The 20,119-nt window shown below is 41.5% G+C and overlaps 2 protein-coding genes across 5 annotated transcripts; one reads left to right on the top strand and one right to left on the bottom strand.

Annotated features, from left to right (window-relative positions):
* Nucleotides 1-6,443: 6,443 nt before the first annotated feature.
* On the bottom strand, nt 6,444-16,432 carry LOC110531451 (chromatin complexes subunit BAP18). 4 transcript variants are annotated; one of them, XM_021614656.2, is made up of 6 exons: nt 15,709-16,429; nt 14,923-15,017; nt 13,621-13,722; nt 12,865-13,088; nt 12,496-12,594; nt 6,444-7,619 (listed from the first exon to the last, which is right to left on the bottom strand). In XM_021614656.2, the coding sequence occupies exons 1-6, from the start codon at nt 15,727-15,729 to the stop codon at nt 7,555-7,557; spliced, it is 606 nt and encodes a 201-aa protein (XP_021470331.1). In that variant the 5' UTR covers nt 15,730-16,429; the 3' UTR covers nt 6,444-7,554. The 4 variants fall into 4 exon arrangements, with proteins under 4 accessions (XP_021470331.1, XP_021470332.1, XP_021470334.1 ...); XM_021614657.2 differs by having other exon boundaries at nt 12,496-12,591; nt 15,709-16,396; XM_021614659.2 differs by lacking the exon at nt 13,621-13,722 and having other exon boundaries at nt 15,709-16,432.
* Nucleotides 16,433-16,815: 383 nt separating this feature from the next.
* Nucleotides 16,816-20,037, top strand: LOC110531452 (ribonuclease kappa-A). The gene is made up of 3 exons (XM_021614661.2): nt 16,816-17,085; nt 17,581-17,663; nt 18,934-20,037. The coding sequence occupies exons 1-3, from the start codon at nt 17,008-17,010 to the stop codon at nt 19,076-19,078; spliced, it is 306 nt and encodes a 101-aa protein (XP_021470336.1). The 5' UTR covers nt 16,816-17,007; the 3' UTR covers nt 19,079-20,037.
* Nucleotides 20,038-20,119: the final 82 nt, after the last annotated feature.

Below are 20,119 nucleotides of genomic sequence, written 5' to 3'. Positions count from 1 at the left end.
ACAAAAATAGACAAGAAATATTCAATCTGACTCAGCTCAGACTTTTGACTTCTACAGAACCACAATATATTCAGGCTATCATATGGCACTGCTATGAAACAGGTGTTCTTTCAAATCGAGGTTGATTAAATGCATACAACATTCCTTATATGGAGTGAAATATATATCTTATTTTAACATGGCCTAATTTTGAGTAAAGGATGTCAGACAGTAAGACACAGAGCATTGCTGTATCATGGGCCACATTTGTATGTCTAAGTTCTTCCCAGGTGACTGACTGGCTAGTTGTAGAGTCTTTTTCTGAAGCTTCTGCGTCACGGTGCATTTTGTGAGGTTTGTGTGCGTGTATATTATCTGAAGCTATTTTCACAACGGAGTTGATTTGGGTTGTGTGCTTGGCTTGCTGAGGGTAAGATTTTAGACTTGATATTTCATTGATAGTTCTGAGGTTGGATATATTGACTGTCTTCTTAGCTCACACCACATGGCATATACTGGTAGGCTAATAATGATTGTCTGTGACTGGATTCATTTGTGCTTGCCAGTTGAATGCTGTGGCATAAAAAAAATCTAGAATGTAATGATTAAGCTTTTGTACTGGTCCCGGTTACCAACAGCTACCAGAATAACCAGACAGTGCCTATTCAGAAGTATTTGGATTCTGCCAAGTCAACTATGATATGTTTTATTTTGGAGTCAGAATCTTAGAATTGTGTGTGTGAAGTTTCAACATTCTATTTATTATTCTGGCATTCTAGGCCTTTGTCTTTTTATTTTCGTATTGTGTGTGCGCGCGTGTTTGTACGTGCACTCGTGTGTGTGTGTGTGCATTTGAGGCCCTCTGTCCTCGGTAAAACTATCTGTAGATCCAGTACTAGATTTTCTCCACGTTGTGTGCTTGCTCTCTTCCTTCCACTCCTCACTGAACCTAGTCAAATTATTTCAATGCTGCTTTTCTGTTCTATCTACAATGCCGGACACTTCAAAGGTCGGTGAGACTCAGATTGCAATTTTAAATATTTGTTGTATTTTTCTCCTCTTCTTTTCACTCGCTCGCTCGTCCTTTTCTTTTCTGTCAAATGCGAAATGGGACTTGGGCCAATCTTGGAAAGTAGTCGTATCTCAATTGTTTTTATTGTTCAGCTCGGGGACGTTCATTTGTGGTTTGTGGCTTATTACTTTTTTAATGACTTTTTGCTGAGAAACTCAGCATTGTCGCTGTGGCAAAAAAAAACACACAAACGCGCAACAACACTTTCCTTAATTTTTATTTCCCTCTCTCTGTGCTTTTCCGCAGTCTAGCCTGTTCCCTCTTGTCCCCCTCCCTTCTCTCTCCCTCCCTCTCTCTTTCTCCCTTCGTTGGCAGAGTGAAAGCCTTGGCAAGACGTCAAGAAACCGAAGCGAGTGGCGTCTGCAGCTTGCACTAGTGCAGCCCAGACTAGACAAAAACTTACCCTCGCTAATTAATTTTTTCCAGCCGGACGCTTCACTCCACGACCCCCAAATTTCACACCCGTCTCCCCCGGTACCTCGTCAACCCCCAGATTTTTTTTCTGATTTTTTGGCGGCTCCGAAAATGACAATTTTTATTGTAGAAAGTGATGCCGAGGGAAAAAGAGTAACAGCTCCCCTTGCCTTTTTATGCCTACTAAGTTCCCAAGCCTCCTCACTAGCTTCAGCGTAGAGCCGAGAGGGACTGCACAGCACAGGAGCCTGCCCTGGGGCCCGGTGGGGGTGAAGAGGAGAGGAGGGGAGGGGGGCGGGAGGGTAAGTGGGACTATGGTTTGGGTGTAGTACGGGGGCATTTCATTTTTTAAATTTAACTTTTATTTATCCAAGAAGTCCCATTTGAGGTCAGAAGACCTCGTTTTTTTACTGGGGAGATGTATGGAGAGAGGGGGTGGGGGGTAAAGGACCAAAGGTTTTGGGGGAAAATTCTAGGACTTGGCTCAGGAAGTGTCCCCAATTAGAAAGGGAAGCCCCCCAATTATAAAGCTTATTTTACTTTAAAAATATATATATATTATTATTATTTTAGGTTGGGTTATTCCCCAAGTGATACAAATTTCCTGTAAGGATCTAAATCTAAGAATCTGTTGTTTTTTTCCGTTTAGAGTCAGTGTTATTAGTGAAGTTTTAGTTGAAGCTACGTGTGTGTGTGTGTGTGTGTGTGTGTGTGTGTGTGTGTGTGTGTGTGTGTAGAACCTTGGCCTTTAGGACATTTTGAAGAGGTGCATTAATATAAGGGGAAATAGTCTGCTAACACACAAGGTGTGAACTGGATTGAATTTGAAGGTGGTGTTCAGATTGTTATTGCCTCCCAACCATTCCCCCGAGGTAAGTGAATCCCTTTTTCTCCTTCTCTTCTTTCCCTCTCTCTGTTTCAGGTATTTTAAAATGGTCTCTGGTTTGAATGGAGAGTGACAAGCATAGGCCAGAGGGAGAGACTGAAAAATATGTTCTTTCTACTACCCTGTACATCTCTCTCTCTCCCCTGCCCTCCCTCTCTCTTTCTTTCCTTCTACCCTGCTCGTTCTCGTTTGTTCTCTGTCAGTCCTCCTCTCTCTCCCCTGTTCTTTATGTCCTTACTCTTTTTGAATGAGCCTATCTGGCCATAGGGAGGGACAGAAACGGATGCTTGATGACTGCATTCTGATCACTGGCTTGTTTAAATGTCGTCTAATAAGCCTACTTTTTCTGATTTCAATAATACTATGAATGTGGTCGTGTGGCACTAGCCTCAAATAAGCTAGTAGTTTATACCTTCTGCTCTTTACATGGTTTTGAATGTCTAATTGCATGAAAGTTGTGAATTAGGTTGCAATTAATTAATACTGTTGGTTTTAGTCTCTGGCCCTACTAGGGCAAATGCTTCCTATTTGACCTTGAAGTTGTTTTCTCTCTTCCACATTGTAGGGTTAAAATTGTGATTTTGTTTTAAAGTCTAAAATTATGGCTAATTAGTGTTTAATTTGGTTAAAATGAATTCATATCAATAGTATATTTGTGAAAAGTTTCATTTCGGTATACTTTATGCCTTGGAAATCCAACTTTTCTAAGTGTAAAGTTTAAGCACACCACAGGGTGTGTGCAATGTGTTTTTCTACCTCCCCCTTCCTAAAAAACAAATATTTTTCTTACTTAATACAACGACTATCACTACAATTACAATTTTAAAAAATCCATCACTACCTAGGTAATACTTTTTGTAGCTTTTAGAGATTTTTTCCATATTTCAGTAATTAGCTTCATTGGCTAATTACTGTTCCTAGGTTGTCTCTCTGACTTTTTTTTCAACAGATCACAAAACGAATTCCAGATATGTGTCTTGATAAATCAACAAAACAAATGTATGAATTGGTTGTCTCTTATCTGTATTCTTAAACTGGAATCGTGTTAGCTTAGCCATATTTGAGGGACACATCAGTTCTGTTTAAACTGCCAAGTGACCCTTCCGTGTCTTGATAACACCATACTGTAGTGCATGTTTGACTTGTCTCAAATGTATATTCCATTGTGTGTTTGATTAGCCTGATTCGAGGGCCACATCAGTCCTAAAGCCAAGAACTGTCCCCTTGTAGCCACACAGTCAGAGAGGCCTGCCGTGCATCCTCTGCCCTCTGACTTTCACCCCCTCTCCCTCCCTCTCTCTGAGGTGTGTGTCTTGTGGTTGCTACGTCAATTTCATTGTCAAGCTCACACCTGTGGGGACAGTTTCTCTCTTTGCCCTCGGCCTCCCTACTTTTCACTTCTCTTTTTTCCTTTCTTTTCCTCTCCCCCTCCTTTCCGTCCACACACACACACACACACATTTACTCACACACATGCACAGTCTACTCATATTTGAAGATGATCTTGTCTTGAAGACAGTGAGGTCCAATGAGGCCCTACCACGTTCCATTGGTCTTTGCTGCACAGGGTGTTCCAGGAACATTTTCAATCCGGTTTCATTGTGGTGTCTGTCATTTCTATGATCAGGCCCCTTTTCTGTTCTCTCAAATATAATATATATTTGTTCTCTCAAATATATATATATATATTTTTTTTAAATAGACATGTTCAAATTTCTACTCCTGTTTGTACTATTGGGATAGATGGTGGGGAGCTCGTCTTGATGAGAATCACTGTCTCTTCAGGTGCTCTCTTATTTAGAATAGGCACTGCTTGGCACACGTTTTAGCTATGATTTTACTTATCGAGTTAAATGTGTTAATTTCAACACATTATTTTTGTGAATCTGTTTGGCAGTCTGCAGTACATAATGTTATTGTTTCTGTGAGGAGGTGGTGGGGGAAAGGTGGGGGGGGGGGGGGGGGTAAATATGTTGGTCTATGTTCTAGGCAACGGTAGGGTTAACGTATCTTCTTTGTTGTTGCAACCAATAATCATTATGAAATCATCAGGATCATTTTTAATGTATGGGGATGTGGTCCTGTTGGCTTGTATTTGTATTTTTCTGTCGCTTGTAGCAGTCTTTTCAGTACACAATCTCTGTAAAACCTAGAGAAAAGGGTAAAACAGGCAAAAATGGTTAGGATGAAATATTATACAAATAGTGTTGTTTTTTTAAAGTATATTTTTACGGACTAGGTTTCTTTACATTCTGATAAAATGTGAATAGATGAATGTGAGCACCTCTGGTGTAGTTAGTGAACTGTTCAGAGAGTGTCTTCTCTACTTCTCCTTAGTTCTCTTCTTCATCCACCATTTTGTCCACTTTCCCACCGCCCATTTTGTGCTCTCAAATAATTGAAGTTATGTAAATACATTTGTATTATAATTTAAATTCCTATCAATTACATTGAATTTACTCGGTATTGCATTTGCCAAGAAAATCAAGAAATCACTATCTCTTTGCTCTTTATTTTTCTATTGAAGAAAGCACAACTCCTGTTTCTTTGATATAAACTCTAGAAGCAATTTGCCACAAGTGTAAAAATGACACGTCTTTAAACTATGCTACAGGCCTATATGTAAAATCTTGGTTCTGTTCTGTGTAATTTAAAGAAAGTGCGAGAATAAGCTTTTTCTGAACTATGAGTGGGAAAATCTTGTCAATGTTATGTAATTTATCAGTTGTTTTGTTATCTCCACAGCTCCATACCATGGAGTATCCCCCCTTCCCTCTCTCTCTCTCTGTCTGTGTCTGTCTGTCTCTCTCTCTCCCTATCTCTCTGTCTCTCTCCATGTCTCTGTCTCCTGGGTACCCTCTAGCAGCACATCATGTTTTGCAGGCATATAAAAGCAACTCCAAATCATGATGTGCTGTCACTGGGAGCCCTTGGAATCACGCCCATTCCAAAAGAAGACTTCTGCAATTCACATTCTGACAGATCAATGTTGCATTCCTAAGCAGGACCCCCTTATCTGCACTGGCAGTTGATGTCAGTGGTGTTTGTATAATCTGTAACGTTGTCAGTGGTGTTTGTATAATCTGTAACGTTGTCAGCATGACAGTTTTACCTCAATGTCATGTGTTTTGCCCCTTTTTAGATTGGCATTCAGTTTGTTGCTAGCTTTTCAGCATGAAATGGTTGTTCCTCTCATTGGAAGAAAAATAATTTTATGTAAACACAACTTTGTGATTGTCAGTGTGACCTTTTATAATCCGATATTACTCAAAGGAAAGACAATGTTCCAGTTATTTCTACTCTAGGAATGAATCAAGTCACACTCCATTGTTACATTTATATAATTCTAAAGACCATGATTCAGTGTTGATCCCTTCCAGTCTGACACTCCTAATGACAGAGGCCTTTGGCTCCAGACAGAGGGGCCTGGTAGTCCAGCTGGTTGGCCTGGCTACTGGTCTCTCCTCAGTTTGTCTGGAGACTGAGGCCTGTCGACCTGCCTGGTGGCGTCTCACTACAAACTAAGGCCAGGTGGTCGGATGGTCTCTACTCTCTTCCTCTCCAGTCTGACAGTCGACTTGGCTGGTCTCTTCGGTCTTTAGTGTCTCTGGCTCCAAAGAGAGGTCTATCCGTCTCTGTTGGCCTGGCTCTTGGGCTCTCCCTTGGTCTGCCTGCTGGTCTCTCTTCCTCTCTCCAGTGTGTCTGGCCTTAGCAGCACAACATTACTGGTAGCTAGCTGCCATCTCCAGTGTGTCTGGTGTTAGCAGCACATCATTACTGGTAGCTAGCCTGTCTCTGGGCTGCCAGTATGGCTTGTGCTGCTAACGCCAGACACACACTTGTCTACAATACATCTTTATCCACCCATCAGCCTGGAATGGCATCAATCGCCGTGTTCATATTCTGTACTATACCACTATTCTTTTACTCCGTAGTGAATTTTTATCAGCAGAAGCTGTGTTAGTGGCATCATGGTGGACTATTTTATGTTGTGTTTAATTTGATTCATAGCTTTTGGAAAACAAATGGGGGCTATTGTGTGGCATTTTATTTTAATAAAGACTCCTGATAAATTACTGCCAACTACATTAGTTGTATTAAAATTCCATTTTTATTCACCATAATTCAGCAAGTCACACAAGTAATTTCATCATCACTGTCATAATTTCATCATCACGAAACAGGCAGGGACAAATGTTTTTTTGGGGAAAACTGAAGGATGAAGGTGGGTCATGTTTTGATCAATGTTCTTTGCCACAGTGTTTCATAGAAAGGAAAATACTATACACTAAACTCTGAATTTGTAAACAATTCCTATGCCTTGATACAATTCTGAGTTCATAGCGACATTATCCAGTAGGATTTTCAAACATTTGTCTTTTTAGTGGTGGATTTCATGAATAACTCAATGATCCATTATAAACTGGTTTGAGCCCTGAAAGCCATGGTATATCAGACCATATACCACAGGGGTGACTGTATTTTTACTGCTCTAATTACATTGGTAACCAGTTTATAATAGCAGTAAGGCTGTTCTGGGGTTTGTGATATGGCCAGCTAAGGGCTGTAGCCAGACACTCCGCATTGCATCATGTGTAAGAACAACCCTTATCCGTGGTGTATTGGCCATATACCAGGCCTTATTGCTTAAGTATACAACCGTTTACAATTGTCGCAGGGCTGCCTCGATAAAGGAATATTTTTGACGATAGGTACCAACATCATAATTCATGTATAGCCATAAACCAAGAGTGGCAATTGACACACTACAGGCCTTGGTCACTCGTATCAGCCTGGACCCTAGACTCACCGCACAGTGGCTTTTTGCATGGTACCAAAAAAACTAAGTATGAAAGAAAATAACACTATTTACATCCACCAACACATTCCTCATGCAAGAGAAATTTGTGTCAAATAATTATTTTGCCAGAGCAATAGCATCGTAGGCCCTGGCCAAAAGCAGTGCACTAAATAGGGATCCGTTTTAGACACAACCATAGAGATCTGCCAAAGCAAATCTTCTGAAGGATCTCAGCTGTTGTTCATAGAAGAGATGCCTGGGCTGCTCAAATGGCACCCTATTAAGTGCACTGCATTTGACCAGGGTACATGGGGATCTGGTCAAAACTAGTACACTATGTAGGAAACAGGGTGCCATTTGGGATGGAGCCAAGAGGTCGTCTGAAGGTCGAATGGTGAGAGGTCAACGAGAGAGGAGCGGCAGGTCACTTGAGTTCATGATGAGGCCGGAATCGAGGTTCAGGTTGTCTGGACAGAAAAACAACAACGGGGAAGAAACACTTTAGTTGAAAAATAGTGGAAGATCATAGAAATGTACTTTTCCCCCAGAAACTCTGTTATACATTATAGTTTCTGCAATATGTGAAAAGGAACATGCTAAATGAAAACTAAGGATCTCTATTTTGGGGGGAAATTATATTTATTTTCAACCATTTTCCATCCCCAAAATTTGAATTAAGCCAAGGCTTTGTTTTATGGTCAAACAGATGGAAAAGGGGTCTTAAACATCTTCCAGAAAAATATATCAAAACGATGTTGAAGTACAGACCCCTGCCAACATAACTTTCATTTGAGAAAATGTTCTGCCTTCTATAAGTTTAAGAAACATTGCCTTGTGCTTTAACTCTGTTACCAAAAACCCATAAACACTGAACAAAAATATATACGCAACATGTAAAGTGTTGGTCCCATGTTTCATGTGCTGAAATAAAAGATCCCAGAAATCTTACATACACAAAAAGCTTCTCTAAAAATGTTGTGCACAATTTCTTACATCCCTTTTAGTGAGCATTTCTTTTGCCAAGATAATCCATCCGTCTGACAGGTGTGGCATATCAAGAAGCCGATTAAACAGCACGGTCATTACACAGGTGCACCTTGTGCTGGGGGGAAAAGGCCACTAAAATGTGCAGTTTTGTTACACAACACCAATGCCACAGATGTCTCAAGTTTTAAGGGAGCCTGCAATTAGCATGTTGACTGCAGGAATGTACACCAGAGCTATTGCCAGAGAATGTAATATTCATTTCTCTACCAATGCCGTTTTAGAGAATTTGGCAGTACGTCCAACCGGCCTCAACCGCAGACCATGTGTAACCATGCCAGCCCAGGACCTCCACATCCGGCTTCTGAGACAAGCCACCCCGACAGCTGATGAAACCAAGGAGTATTTATTTCTGAAATAAAGCACTTTTTTTGTGGGGAAAAACTCATTCTGATTGGCCTATGCCCTCCCAGGCCCACCTGTGGCTGCACCCCTGCCCAGTCATGTGAAATCCATAGATTAGGGCCTAATGAATTAATTTCAATTGACTGATTTCCTTACATGAACTGTAACTCTGTAAAATCGTTGATTGTTGCATGTTTATATTTTAGTTCAGTATATCTAAGCCCATATTTTTTTTTAATGAAAGTTCACATAAGTAACAAGAATGGGTAGACATGTCAAAAAGTGTTCTTGCTGATATTACATTTTGTTTATGAATTAAGTGATAACTTTCTGCCAATACTAAATCAGTAACTAGCTACAATGGGGAAATCAGTCACAAACTACAGTTGGGTTCACAAGTTTGGACAGTACAGTATAGTTGAGTACACTACCAAAGACATTATGATTGGTTCAGATTTGGTCTGGACCAACCAAATTTGGTCTTGTTTGCTCGTTAAAATAATAGCCAGTGTGTAGAATAATCCCAAGTTATGCAAAGGAGGATATTGCATATTTATATACCTATTTAGGATACAACACCATGAAAACAATGACATTCATATCCATAATTATGCATTTCTGTCTAGTACAGATCAGTGAACCATGATGAAATTCCGTAACTGGGTGTAAACCCACTTCACTTACTGTAGTTCAATAACTAAAATATTATTTTTCCAAAGTCAACGTGTCATGTCATCGCTGACGCCCCATTATTTTGTTGAATCTTAATTCAGAGCAGATATTTAACTGAGTTTTTGGAAAACGTGGTCGCATAATGAGGGAGATTTTCTGTTACCAAACAATTGCATCTGCGCAGTTCTTTCAGTAAATGTGTGTTTGTAAAATGCTCACGTCATTGCTCGTAGAGTTGTAATGGTTTGTTCAACTTCGAAAATCAATGTTTTTTCTTTGGCATACATTTTAATTGAAAATTCAGGAGTCTCCGCACAATTCCTTTACCGTGGAATTGCCCTACAGTTTTCAGATACACCATTTTTTAAAAACCTTTATTCAACTAGGCAAGTCAGTTAAGAACAAATTCTTATTTACAATGGCGGCCTACCCCGGCCAAATAGATTGATCTTGATGAACAATATCCTAATTCTTGGGTTCCCCTCAATCAGTCAATAGCAAAGGCTGTGCAATATCACGATCAGCAGTAGTGAATAGTAGTAACTAGGGATGCACAGTATATCGGTGAGTATATCGGAATCGGACAATATTAGCTAAAAATGCCAACATCGGCATCGACCTGATCTCTGTCTAGTTTAACACCGATGTCAAAGCTGATGTGTATACCTATATAACATAAGTAGATGATGTAATGACGCCACACAAAATACAGCTCTACACAGAACAAAAAGCAGAAAAATACTAAGCGCACACGAACAACAACTAGACAAGCTGAAGTCCAGCAGTCATTTGAAAGAGTAAGAACATTTCAGCGAGACAACTCTAAGGTGAAATCCATTAACACCAAGATAACGGAATTCATTGCCTTTGACAATCCACTGTTCTCTGTCGTGGATGTTGGCTTTCGCCGTCTGGTCGAACACCGGTACACACTACCAAGTGCGCTATTTTCAGATGTTGCCTTACCGAAGTTACACAGCATTGTTGAAACACATCCATGAGCTACTTGCTATGGGCGTCACGACTGACATTTGGACCAGCGATGTCAGCCCTATAAGCATGCTGAGTCTGCACAGCGGGTCGGCATTCCCCCCCCCCCCCCCCCCCCCCCCCCCCACACACCTTTATTTAACCAGGTAGGCTAGTTGAGAACAAGTTCTCATTTGCAACTGCGACCTGGCCAAGATAAAGCAAAGCAGTTCGACACAAACAACAACACACACATGGAATAAACAAAACATACAGTCAATAATACAGTAGAACAAAAGAAAACAAAAAGTCTATATACAGTGAGTGCAAATTAGTTAAGTTAAGGAAATAAATAGGCCATGGTGGCGAAGTATTTACAATATAGCATATTGCATGCTTAAGAATGTGCTGCTTCTCAAAAGCGCTGCTGCCATTTCAAATGGTATTTGAGAACATGTTTGAAACATGAACACACTAGCTAGCTTCATTCAAACAACTTACTGGAGAAATAAGCTCATCAACTGCGTCTGCAGCAGACATGATACCCTCTGTCATGGCATTGAAACACTCAACAAACTGCCCACACAGACCGTGGGGTTAAAACTTACAAAAGTACTGGAGGCTGTGAACAAGTGATTCAGTGGCCTTCTCTCTGAGCCTCTTTACTGTGTCACCACCATGCTCGATGCTAGGTACAAGGACCGCTACTTATTTAACAGGCATTCTCTCTGAGCCTCTTTACTGTGTCACCACCATGCTCCATGCTAGGTACAAGGACTGCTACTTCTTTAACAGGCATTCTCTCTGAGCCTCTTTACTGTGTCACCACCATAACAGGCATTCTCTCTGAGCCTCTTTACTGTGTCACCACCATGCTCCATGCTAGGTACAAGGACTGCTACTTCTTTAACAGGCATTCTCTCTTTACTGTGTCACCACCATGCTCCATGCTAGGTACAAGGACCGCTACTTCTTTAACAGGCATTCTCTCTTTACTGTGTCAACACCATGCTCCATGCTAGGTACAAGGACCGCTACTTCTTTAACAGGCATTCTCTCTGAGCCTCTTTACTGTGTCTCCACCATGCTCCATGCTAGGTACAAGGACTGCTACTTCTTTAACAGGCATTCTCTCTCAGCCTCTTTACTGTGTCTCCACCATGCTCCATGCTAGGTACAAGGACTGCTACTTCTTTAACAGGCATTCTCTCTGAGCCTCTTTACTGTGTCACCACCATGCTCGATGCTAGGTACAAGGACCGCTACTTCTTTAACAGGCATTCTCTCTGAGCCTCTTTACTGTGTCACCACCATGCTCCATGCTAGGTACAAGGACTGCTACTTCTTTAACAGGCATTCTCTCTGAGCCTCTTTACTGTGTCACCACCACGCTAGATGCTAGGTACAAGGACCGCTACTTCTTTAACAGGCATTCTCTCTGAGCCTCTTTACTGTGTCTCCACCATGCTCCATGCTAGGTACAAGGACTGCTACTTCTTTAACAGGCATTCTCTCTGAGCCTCTTTACTGTGTCACCACCATGCTCCATGCTAGGTACAAGGACTGCTACTTCTTTAACAGGCATTCTCTCTGAGCCTCTTTACTGTGTCACCACCATGCTCGATGCTATGTACAAGGACTGCTACTTCGATGCAGACAAGAAACAGGGTTTACATGAAATGTTACATACACAGCTGGACAAGATGGAAATGGACACAGTGACAGTGGGCACCGAGGAAGAGGCCACGGACAGACAGAGCTGAAACTTCACTGCTTGACATGTATGATGAAATCCTAGTTGAGAATGAAACGACTGAACAAATGAACAACGAAACAGCACAGCAAGTGAAAGAAATAGGTTTTGATTATGTTTTACTGGCAATGCGGACATACATAAATGCCAACAAAATAACTTTTTGGTCAGTGTGGTGTGTGTGTGTAACCTTTATTTAACTAGGCAAGTCAGTTAAGAACAAATTCCTATTTACAATGACGGCCTACCCCGGCCAAACCCAGATGACGCTGGGCCAATTGTGCGCCGCCCTATGGGACTCCCAATCACGGACGGATGAGATACAGCCTGGATTCGAACCAGGGACTGTAGTTACGCCTCTTGCACTGAGATGCAGTGCCTTGGACCGCTGCGTCCGTGTGTGTGTTAACCATTTAACTGTACTAGAATGCTTTAAAGGCTGCTAACAGTTTTAATATCAATTTCAGGGTTTTTTGGCAAGGAAATTATCAGATATCGGTATCGGCCAAAAATAACATAGGTGCATCCCTAGTAGTAAAGAAGGCCGTTGTGTCTCTCACCCTGATCGAAGTTTAGTTTCTTGGAGTTGGATCCCTCTCCCAGTCCCTCCAAGTCAGAGTTCACATCAGAGTCATTCAGAGCACTCAGGGTCACGTCTGCTGGAACACGTTATAACACACAGGCAGGAAGAGAGGACGGGATGGTTAGCTAAATGTAAAAACCTCGAAAATATGATATGGACATTTTGTTGAAAAACAATACATCAGTATGACACTTTGATAAAATGCCAATAAATGGATGTTCCCACACGACATGTCTTCATGTCGTGCCCTAAGTAGATTTCAGTGTGGAGTGTGAATAAAAAGCATTGCCTAGATGAATATAACTACAAAGCTGAATGATTCCTTCATCCATCCATCTCCACTCACCTGAGGTCTTCTGTTTCTTCATAGCGGGAGGAGCCACGGTCACGTTGCCCTGGAGACCTGCCGGCAAGATGACCTGAGCAGTTGGCACAGCGATGACAGTTGGAGTAGCCGTGGTGGCCATGGTGACAGCGGTCTTCTTCACGGTCTTCTTTGGGGAGTCGGTGGAGATGGGCATCCCACTCTCGTCATATAGCTTCCTCTTGACTGTGGTTTTAATCTGAGCCCTGATGAGGAGAAACAAGGTGGGAGGTTAGCGGTGGTGCTGGGGATTCAACCAGTAACCTGTCATCAAACACTTAAGAAAAAAGGAAACCATCATAATTTGATACAGATCTTTAGCACTAGTAGACAGACAGTACAACGGATGATCTTCTAGTGATGGTTTATCTCATCGGGGCCTGTGTCACTGATAGTCTATCTATCTTCTTAGCTTTGGAGCTCGCTACCTCTTAAAAGATCTGACTGGACACCACTTAGACGTGTTCAATGAGAGAAAGAGATACAAGGTAAGTCAGCGAGACCGGGTGAAGGAGAAAGAGAATAAATGACACGTAGACAGACATGCTTCTTTATTAGATCTATTTTGTTGTATTATTTGTTATACTACTTTGATATTACTGCACTGTTGGCTAGAGCTTGTTAAGCATTTCACTGTACTTGTGAAGGGGACAAATAGAACTTGATAAGAGGCCATTAGGAATGAGAAGACAGGGAGAGAAAGGGGAAAGACGAAGAAGAGGGAGAGTGTGTCCTTACACGGTACGCTCCTTGATGACAGAGCTGAGAGAGTTCAGGTCATCACCAAATCTCACCACGGCCGATCTCAGCTGCTCAATCTCAGTGTCCGTCCACTTAGCTCTGCAATGACACACAGGGCGTGTTTCAGATCCACTAAGCTACATTGCTGTTGGATTGCACAGATTGCAGAATCCCTGATCTACAAATCACCTTGCATCCTAAATAACTACCCATTATGATTACAGATCAGTCATTCTGCTCACCGAACACTGTTGCTTCCATTTCTCTTTGCCCCAACGTCTGAACACATCGACAACAGTCACCTACGAAGCATTGTTACCTAAGGGAAACAACTACTTCAAGGTCTCAGAGCAAGTGACGTCACCACCGCTAACTAGCTAGCCATTTCACAGCGGGAACACCCAGTCACTAACTAGCTAGCCATTTCACAGTGGCAATGCCCAGTCACTAACTAGCCATTTCACAGTGGCAATGCCCAGTCACTAACTAGCTAGCCATTTCACAGCGGGAACACCCAGTCACTAACTAGCCATTTCACAGTGGCAATGCCCAGTCGCTAACTAGCCAGCCATTTCACAGTGGTAACACCCAGTCACTAACTAGCTAGCCATTTCACAGCGGTAACACTCAGTAGGTGATCAGCAATTAATGCTCTATTTCCTCATGGTCATTCAGAACCCCTCAGACTGAGAGGATCACCTCCACCGCCCAGTGACTAAGAGAGGGTGTCATGTGCTTCGTGGTAATGACGTAGCAGTGTTTCCTCTGTGTTTTTCTTGGCATGAATATTCCACAGAGCACAGCAAATGAATCAGAGTCTACTACCAGTGACACAAGCCCCAAAATAACCAAGTCGTGGTCAGTAGACAGGCTTATAATGTAGAATAGAGACATGGAATGCTACATAGGCCAATCGATACAGTTCTTTATCTACATGCAACTTGGTGTGTGTGTGTGTGTGTGTGTGTTAGGGTTGAGTGATATTTGGGGAGACCTCTTCTACGATATGCTATTCCAAATATTGCGATAGCCGATATAATAATTCTGCGCCGCTAATGACTAAATGATTACGACTACAATTATGACATTATAGTTGCATTCTCAATATATGATCTTCATATGGCGAACAAATATCACTTAATTAATCTTCAACATACTAACTTATAAAACCACAGTTTTGAGTTGTAAAGTTCAAATAGAGTATAGTCTTGCACTTCACAATATATTGTCAATGTCAAATATCACGATATTCAGTTGAATCCTATATCGGCCCAACCCTACGCCGTGTGTTCCCCTCACCCTGCAGGGCTGGAGTCAGCCACGGGATGCAGCTGCATGGTCAGCTCACCCAGCTTAGTGAAAGCTGCTCCTGCTGCTGAGAAGATCTCTCCAACCTTGAGACATGAACCCAGAAAACAACTCAAAAATACGAATACCTTGGAATTATCCTTTCCTATTTTATTTTGATGCAGTAGCTAAGGTTGGAGTACAGTATGTATCAGGGTTGGCGTCAATTCCATTTAAATTCCAATTCTCTTCAATGATTTTGGATGAGGAACATTTTGAATTGGAATTTGGTTTACTATCTGAATTGACTGGCATTGAACCCAACCCTGGTATGTGTGACCAACTGTATAACAACTGCAAGGCAATGCCTGATGGCATATTATAGTAATATAGGACTTGTTCATGTTTTACAGATTTTGGTATTTTGTACTGTTCTAATGCAGAATTTAAATGTTTAAGAGCAGATAATTGAGTGTTTTTGCACCATGTAGACAGCGCCACCATGTGGTGGCTTATATACACGCATAAAGGACAACTTTGCCAAAACTTTAATTCAGCCACGTCCTTGCCTGACTTATCATAAAACGAATTATGCATTTTCAAAAGAGTTTCCTTGGAATAGCAAAGACAGTAAAATACATGTTTCTCTTTGGAATAAATCTAGCTATTGTTCTACACAGGTACAAATTGAAATTAACGACGTTAGCTTGCTATTTTGAACGTTAGCTAGATTTGATTTGCAGCATCTTGCTAAATAACAAATATAACGTTAGATAACAAGGGCTAAAACCAACCTACCTTCGTTGAGGCTGAAGTCATTTTGCTTTTTTGTAGTTGCTGTACTTACTCCGATTTTCCGAGAAAGAACACTATTTAGAGATGCTAGTTTAGTTTCAGGTTTAGCTAGCTTGCTTGCACTGCAGGCTGGCAAAACAAAGGACAACTTCGTCCGCGACGCGTCCTACAATATTGATATTCGTGTCTGCAATATGCTAATGGTTTCAGTGACCCGTTACATTTTAGTAACACAGTCCATGTGTTTTGTGTGAAATAATCAGCTATTTTTACGTACAATTAAATAAATAACACACACAAACGACATCAATAGACAAACGGAAGTCCTAACGTGCGCTGGTAAATTCCAAGCAATGATTGGTCCAAAATCCACGCGATGTGTTCACGATTGGTCCAAATTCATAACTATGTTTCAATTTTCTTTATCCCCTTTTAAACATTGTAGCGAATAAAGGAAAAAAAATATTGTAATGTCATGTCATCTTATAGCAGTGGCAACATAACATTACGTGAGGTTTCAAAAACTTTATAGCTACATTTCGACACAGTTATTGAGGGTGCGTTGGTAAATGCACTCTGGAAATCTACTCCGAGTTCAGAGCACTCTCGTCCGAGTGTGCCAGAGGGAAGAATAATTGAGAAAATTATGAACACGCAACAGCTGTTGAATATGCAATGTCGGCAATAAAAAAAAACGTTATTAAATTGTTGCCAGCAGTTACAGTCACTGACACTTAATATTTTCCACTGTTTAAAGATAATAACTAACGTAGCTAGCTAGTGTAGTTTAAGGTTGAGCTAGCTTGGTTGCAATGCAGGCTGTGTGCGCTCTGAACACTCCGAGAGCGAAACGCTCCTTATTTAAAAACGGACAATCTAACAACGTTCTGCATTTACGAACGCCCAGAGCACACTCAGGGACTCCGGAGTGAATTTACGAACACACCCTAAACACTTGGCCATGTCACTGGAACTGTTTAGTGTAGTTATCTCATCGGAAAAAATAATATTAAGTGGAATTTAAAATATTCTTATCTAAATACACATATTTCCATAAATATCATCGCTGTCAATTTTAGCCGCGTTTTTTATTATTGAACATATCCATAGAAAAACGTTTTTCCGGTTTCCATAAGTCACCTGACACACTGGTGACTGAGCTCGAGCTCCTCGGAACAACTGGTTAGACGACAAACAGCTGCCCAAGTTCCTTTTTTTCTACTATTTAACTTGAGAACTACGACAGTTCCCGTAGTAATAAGTCTACTTTTGAGTTTACGTCGTTGTTTGAGTCGTTAAACTATGGTTTCGTGTTTATTTTGCGGTCCCAAGTTGGCCGCCTGCGGTATTGTCATCAGCATCTGGGGAGTCATAATGCTGGTAATATAACTTGTAATTTAAAGTACAGTGGTTTTAGTTGCTTATTATCAGAATGTGTACAGTGATTGTTAAATGACTCGGTTATTGATAGACAGCCGAGATAGTATGGTAATGTTTTCTTGCATTGCATATGACAATGTGTGAGCCCCAGCCCAGTATACATAACGTTAACTTGCTCGTTCATTACAGCTGGATTGTATAGCTAGCTATCTATCGCTTGGTTTGCCTCATTAAGACCTAGACAGACGGGTACTGATGGTGTTTGTTTTGGTGTTATCCTACAGCCACTGACTATATATGCTTCTTGTAGTCAAATAAACTCTCTAGATTTGAGAATTTGTTTCACTTCAGGGTGTTTGTTCTACTCATGACATTCACATTTGTTCTAGTATTATGCACTCTGCACTGCTGATACAAGCAAAATAAGACCTACTACTACTACTACTGTCATTTACTCCCTACAAATAATCGCTCTGTCTGTCTCTCTCTCTCTAGGCAATGTTGGGTATTTTCTTCACCACCCACTCTGCAGTGCTGATAGAGGATGTGCCTTTCAAAGAGGAAGACATGCACAATGAGTGAGTCCACACACACACACACAGTCACACACAGTCACACAGTCAGTCTCTGGACACCTGACTCACAGTGGAAGAATAGCGTCAGAAATGTCACACACTCAAGAGACACACATGTGCCTCTGATGTAACATAGGTGAGGATACACAGTAGAGTAGTCTGTGTATATGTTCAGGATGGTTCTGGTTCAGCTTTTTCTCCCTCAATCCTATCCATATTAATTAGGGGAGGAAACTCAAAACTGACCCTAGGAGGCTGGAAGCTGTTGCTTCTTTTAAGGGAATATACCACTCAAATTCAAATGAAATTTATTTATATAGCCCTTCGTATATCAGCTGATATCTCAAAGTGCTATACAGAAACCCAGCCTAAAACCCCAAACAGCAAGCAATGCAGGTGTAGAAGCACGGTGGCTAGGAAAAACTCCCTAGAAAGGCCAAAACCTAGGAAGAAACCAGGCTATGTGGGGTGGCCAGTCATCTTCTGGCTGTGCCGGGTGGAGATTATAACAGAACATGGCCAAGATGTTCAAATGTTCATAAATGACCAGCATGGTCCAATAATAATAAGGCAGAACAGTTGAAACTGGAGCAGCAGCACGGCCAGGTGGACTGGGGACAGCAAGGAGTCATCATGTCAGGTAGTCCTGAGGCATGGTCCTAGGGCTCAGGTCCTCCGAGAGAGAAAGAGAGAATTAGAGCACACTTAAATTCACACAGGACACCGAATAGGACAGGAGAAGTACTCCAGATATAACAAACTGACCCTAGCCCCCCCGACACAAACTACTGCAGCATAAATACTTGAGACTGAGACAGGAGGGGTCAGGAGACACTGTGGCCCCATCCGAGGACACCCCCGGACAGGGCCAAACAGGAGGAAGTTATTTTTTATTTTATTAGTCCACTGTTGATACAGTGCTTAAATGTTTGCCATGTCAAGTTTAAGAAGTGTCACTTGCCACATCGATGCATTTGCATCATCATCATGATGGGGCAAGAGACACTTTGCTTCTTGAAAGTCCAAAACTTGACTGCTGACAAGCAAAACATGTTGGGACTGTGTCAAGTGGACTAATGAAACGGATACCAAAATATAGTTTGAGTAGAATTTTCCTTTGTGTTTTGATTTACTTGCCTTGATTTATTACTTTCAGCTCCTTGTGGAGTAGTGGGCTTCAGTGTGTTTTTAGCGTCTCGGTTTTTCCAATTTGTCACCTGTGTCCCTTTCCCACTCTTTCTCACCCCTTGACCGCTGTCCCTCTCTCTTCCAGTCAAGAGCCTCCCCACTCCATCTACAAACTCTATAACCAGGTTGGATACAACTGTTTCATCGCAGCTGGTATCTATGTGCTGGTTGCCGCTCTCTCCTTTTGCCAGATTAAACTCAACCATCGCAAGGAGTACATGGTACGCTAGCACCACCTACTGGACTAGCCATGGTACTGCATGACTGATACCACCTGCTGGACGAGCCCTGGTACTGCAGGCTGCAGAACCACTGCCTTACACTGTCTGGAGAAGTGTCTTTTTCCATACATGTTCTGTTTTAAATATGAATGAATGGTAGCCAGGGTTGGGGCTGATTCCAGACAATTCAGGAAGTACCCTGAAATTCCAATGAGGAACATTTTGAATTGGAATTTGGTTCTTTTTTAATTGAAATGGAATTGACCCAAGCCCTGATGGTAGCATTGTTATTGTCTGCCTTGTGTCCTGATTCTCCACACTTCTCCCAAAGTGTGCACTTGTACAGTCGCCATCATGGACTTAAAGCATGGGATTGATGTAAGCATTGTCTGGAGGGAGTTCCCAGCACTCTTGAATCCATGGGCGGGAGTATGCAAGTGCACACTTTGGAAGAAGGGTGGAGAATTGGGAGTAAGCCTATGTATGTGTATGATCAATATATTTGTTAATCACTAACACCATGCTATCATTTAATCTACTGAAATCAAATCACCAGAGTTGTATTATTTCCTTGCTAGCGTCTACAGAATTAGGAATAATAACTGCTTTGTTAATTCACTGTGCCTGTCTTCCCCTCAGGTAAAACATATCTTGCAATTTCTCAAATTATAGTTGTATTTGTTTGAAGCCTTAACTTGTTTTTAGAAGCTGCACAGAAGTTTGAACTTCTAGTGTTTTTTTTAGAACTTCTAGAATGTTGTGCCTTATGTGACAGAAGCTGTTCTTTGTATGTTCTAATCTAGTGCCTTATTGGACAGAATGTTAATTTCTCTGCTTTTTTTTTTGACTGTTCAGTCAGATCTCTTGGCTTTCTAGTTTTGGAAATCTAATGAAAAGTTTTGAATTTTGTCCAGCCTTGATACAGTTTGATGTAATAAATCCTGATTGTTGTGTAGTTTTAAAAATAACGTTTTATTTGGGGGGGGGGTGCAGTGCAGGACGGCGTTTGGGAATCCCTGCTCTATAGTGATGCTGTTCACTATGCAGCTG

Source organism: Oncorhynchus mykiss, chromosome 9, assembly GCF_013265735.2.
Source record: "Oncorhynchus mykiss isolate Arlee chromosome 9, USDA_OmykA_1.1, whole genome shotgun sequence".
Classification (NCBI taxonomy): Eukaryota; Metazoa; Chordata; class Actinopteri; order Salmoniformes; family Salmonidae; genus Oncorhynchus; species Oncorhynchus mykiss.
This window is presented reverse-complemented; position numbering and strand designations above follow the sequence as displayed.